This window comes from Mandrillus leucophaeus, unplaced genomic scaffold, assembly GCF_000951045.1.
Source record: "Mandrillus leucophaeus isolate KB7577 unplaced genomic scaffold, Mleu.le_1.0 Scaffold118, whole genome shotgun sequence".
Lineage (NCBI taxonomy): Eukaryota > Metazoa > Chordata > Mammalia > Primates > Cercopithecidae > Mandrillus > Mandrillus leucophaeus.
Genome location: NW_012100098.1, coordinates 3,292,338 through 3,296,809, shown reverse-complemented (window position 1 = coordinate 3,296,809; position 4,472 = coordinate 3,292,338). Strand labels below are relative to the sequence as shown.

Here is a 4,472-nt window from a genome sequence, read left to right as displayed (position 1 = left end):
GGATCCCTAGTTCCTGAGCCTGCTGAGGGGTGAGAGGGATCTCCAGGGCCTGAGCCTGCTGAAGGGTGAGAGGGATCCCTAGTTCCTGGGCCTGCTGAATGGTGAGCATGATCCCCTGAGCCTGGGCCTGCTGAGGGGTGAGCGTGATCCCCACTTCCTGGGCCTGCTGAGGTGTGAGATGAATGCATCTAGTGAGAGGCTGTCCGGAAATAGGAAGAGCTCCAGGCGAGGAGGGCTGTGGAGAGTGGGGAGGTGTGATTGATACGGGCTCCTTTTCATCAGGAAGATTCTCTAATGTCTTCAGATTCCTATGAAACTCTTTTCCTTCATATAACCACGGTACATCTTTCAATACACTCTTCCACCTGGGAGATAATGTCATTGGAGTTTGGGTGACCAGTTTTTCTAGCTCTTTAGGTTGTGTTTCCTTCATCTGCATCTGCTCCTTTGTTTTGGTCTGCCTTCTGAGATCCTCTAGCCCCCTCTCAGGCTTCTGCTTTTCCTTCCCTTTCTCCCTTCTCATGTTTGGCCCCAGATGTTTCACTTCCTTCTCAATCTGCCTCATCTGTCCATTCTCCTTTTCCAAGAGCAACCCTTGTGCTTTCATTTTTTGGGTGCCTTCTTCCAGTCGCTGCAGACTTGACTTTGAAAGCTCTTCTTCCTCCTGTCCTCTTTGCTTTTGCTTCTCATCTCGCTCAGCCTGCTTTGGAGTTGTCTGTTTTTGCTCTTTCTTCCACATCTCTTCTTTCTGCCACTGTTTCTGTTTCTGTTGTTCTTGCTTTCCCTCCTTCATCTGGAGCTGCGCCTTTTTCTCTTCCCAGTTCTCACTTATCTTCTCGTAGTGCTCCTTCAAGAGATTTCTTTCTTCCAGGAACTGCTGTTTGAGACTCATGCCAGACATTTGTTCTTGACCCTCTTGCGAATATTGCTCCCACCTTTGTTTTTCCGTCTCCTTGTGGTCTTTCTGTACTGCTGAGACTGTTGGAATATCTCTTTCACTTTCTATTTCAGCCAAGATCATTTGCATTAAATTGTTAATTACTGGATCTGTGCTCTCATGTGAGAGGAAGGTGCTGCTTTCAGACTTTGCACTAATTGGTGACTTCTGAAAATGCAATCCTGGCATAAATGAGACTACCTTTTTTTGTTTTATAGGTTTCTCTCCAACTCGTTCTTCCTTTTTTATCTCTTTATATTTTCTCAAGATTTTAGTCACAGTTTCAGCCACTTTTTGGAAATATTCCTCCATTTTTGCCTTTATGATTCCTAATTTTTCAGCTTCTGTTCTTTTTAATAACGCCTCTTCTTTCGGAACAGTCTTTTTGTCAAAAGGCTTTCCCGTGTTATCAATTTTCTGTTTTAGGAAAGCCATTATGGCTTTCTGAAATTCTTCGAGGTTACTCTGTTCACTTTCGCCATCTGCACTTTCTAGAACTCTAGTAGATTCTGAAGTCTCTTTAGCCACTCTTGAGAGTGATTTGACAAGTCGGTGAGACTTGACTTGTTTGGTCAACACTTCCTTCTCTTCAATTGTTTCTTCTTTGCTTGTGGTAGTTCCTGAAGAGATACGGTGTTTCTTTCCTTTTATTTTTCCTTTCTGTGGCTCAGCGGTATCATCAAATTGGATCATATTGAGTGGCTCCACTAGGCTGCTAATTTCACCTTCGCCCTCTTTGTCCAACGACTCAATGGTGGGTTCCACTTTAAACTCTGCTGCAGTTGGGTGTTTGTCAAATGGAGATTCACGTTTGACCGTCCTAAATTGCTCCAACATCATACTTGTTCCACTTTTGCCACCTTGGCTCTTTGTTTCAGTTAAAAAGAGATGTTTTCTTTTTGCTTCAGTGGGTGACTTTGATTTGTCTTCAGGAAAGGATTTCATTTCTTTTCTTTTCTTTCTCAGTGCTTGTAACTCATAGTATTGACTGAGTTTGGCCTCTGAGACTCTCTGTCCACCTTTATTATCACTCAGATTTGGTCCAGAGGTCTCAGATACATGTGTGCCTTTTGTGTGCTTTCTTTTCCATGACTGATACTCGTCAATCTCATCTTCCTGATAGACATCACCTTCCTTCAGTGATACGTTATCTTTAGTGCTATCTTCAGAAATATGTTCAGAAGCAACAGGTTGCTGTTGCAGTTCAGTTAAATCTGGAGTTCTTTCAGCTTGGGCTCTATATGAAATACTGGACTCCCATTTTATCCCAGAGTCCTTGGTCTCTTTTCTTTGGACTTCATCTACAATATTTTCAAGGTCCTTGTCTAAAATATTGTCCATATTGTCCTCAATATCACCAACTTTGATAATGGCCCTGGATGACTGTGGAGAAGGTCCAGGTAACACTTTCAAGGTTGATGATGTGGACAATATTGCATATGTTTGTTCTGTAACAATTTTGGATCGAATAAGTTGTTCACATTTTTCTTCTGCATCATGAAGTTTCTGCTGAAGCATTTCATTTTCGTTACTGAGATCTTGTATTACCTTCAGAGAGAGCTCCTTTTCTGCTTCACTTGTCTCAGGTACACACACAGTGGAACTTTGGAAGTTAACACCTTTTAATTCATCATTTAGCATACTCAAAGCTTTAGAAAAGTTTACTATTGTTGATGATATATATTTAATAGCACTGTTTTCCAATGTACTGAACATTGTGGTGCCTATGAGTTCCTGTAGCATACCTTGGATTTCTGAAACCTTTGTATTTGTTGCAAATTGATCACTAATCATCTGATCTGGTCTTAAAGCATGGGCTGTTGAAGGTCGTTTTATAACTCTTTCTTTCCAAGATTTCCATAGAGTACCTCTAGATACTGAAGAAAAAAACATAAAACAGTGAGATTGCATTTTTTTCTTTTGCATTGTGTTCTATCTATGTTTAAACCTAAGGAATTTAGCCTAGATTAACTATAACTAATTAAATATAAGATAAAGATTAATCTGAAAACTTTAGCTCTAAAATAAACAGTATTATTTTTAAAGGAATGACTCTTTTCACACAATCACCTAGAACTTTTTCTTTCTTTTTTGTTGAGAGGGGATCTCCTTATTTCTCAGGCTGGAGTGCAGTGGCATGATTACTGCAGCCTCAACTTCCTGGGCTCAAACAATCCTCTCACCTCAGCCTCCCTGCCTGAGTTGCTGGTGTTACAAGTGCAAGCCACAGCGCCTGGCAATCACCTAGAACTTCTACCTCCAGAGTTTAGGACATGAATTCAGCTGTGACCTCAACTTAATTTTAGTTACAAGTTTGGGGTTAGATATAATGTATCTAAGACAAGGCCAGGGCTTGGTGGTTCACACCCGTAATCCCAGCACTTTGGGAGGCCGGGGCAGGCAGATCACCTGAGGTCAGGAGTTCAAGACGAGCCTGGCCAACATGGCGAAACCCTGTCTCTACTGAAAATACAAATATTAGCCGGGGTGGTGGTGCGTGCCTGCAATCCCAGCCACTCAAGAGGCTGAGGCAGGAGAATCGCTTGAACCCAGGAGGCAGAGGTTGCAGTGAGCCAAGATTGCGCCACTGCACTCAAGCCTGGGTGAGAGAGTGAGACTCCGTCTCAAAATACATACAAACATACATACGTACATAAAATAAAAGATGTAATTCAAGACAAAACTTTTCTCTGGCTTTGGTTATTCTAGCGCTTTCCATTTTCTTTCTGATTCGTGTCTCTCTTTTCTCTTTTTTCTGAATCAAAGCTAGCCTTGGTTATTTCAAAAGTGTCATAAATCGACAGATAAAAAAGACACACATTTGGCCAGGCACAATGGCTCATGCCTGTAATCCAAGCACTTTGGGAGGCCAAGGCAGGTGGATCACTTGAGGCCAGGCGTTCATGACCAGCCTGGCCAACATGGTGAAAGCCTATCTCTACTAAAAATACAAAAATTAGCCAGGCATGGTGGCAGGTGCCTGTAGTCCCAGCTACTTGGGAGGCTGAGGCAGGAGAATCGCTTGAACCTGAGACTGTCTCTTATACACATCTAGATGTGTATAAGAGACAGCTCCTGAGCCTCCCAAAGTGCTGGGATTACAGGCTTGAGCCACCGCGCCCGGCCTAAGATGCTCTTTTTTTTTGTTTTTTTGAGACTGAGTCTCGTGCTGTCGTACAGAACGGAGTGTAGTGGTGGCGCCATCTCAATTCACTGCAACCTCTGCCTCCCGGGTTCAAGCAATTCTCCTGCCTCAGCCATCCACGTATCTGGGATTACAGGCATACGCCACCATGCCCAGCTAATTGTTGTATTTTTATTAGAGACGGGGTTTCACCATGTTGGCCAGGTTGGTCTTGAACTCCTGACCTTGGGTGATCTGCCCACCTCAGCCTCCTAAAATGCTGTGAGATTACAGGTGTGAGCCACCGTGCCCAGCCCTGTGTCTGTTTTATACATCTATTTAAACATACAAAAATCAAAATTTTGTGCATATGTGGTCACACACGCACACACACACACACACACACACACA

General features: G+C 43.0%; 1 protein-coding gene across 1 annotated transcript in view; it reads right to left on the bottom strand.

Moving 5' to 3' along the window:
• FAM186A (family with sequence similarity 186, member A) overlaps window positions 1–4,472 on the bottom strand; it is an 80,917-nt gene that overhangs the window by 32,102 nt on the left and 44,343 nt on the right. Inside the window, exon 4 of the mRNA XM_011965137.1 lies at window positions 2–2,814. Within this exon, the coding sequence (XP_011820527.1) occupies window positions 2–2,814 (2,813 nt within the window). The remainder of the gene's footprint in view (window position 1; window positions 2,815–4,472) is intronic.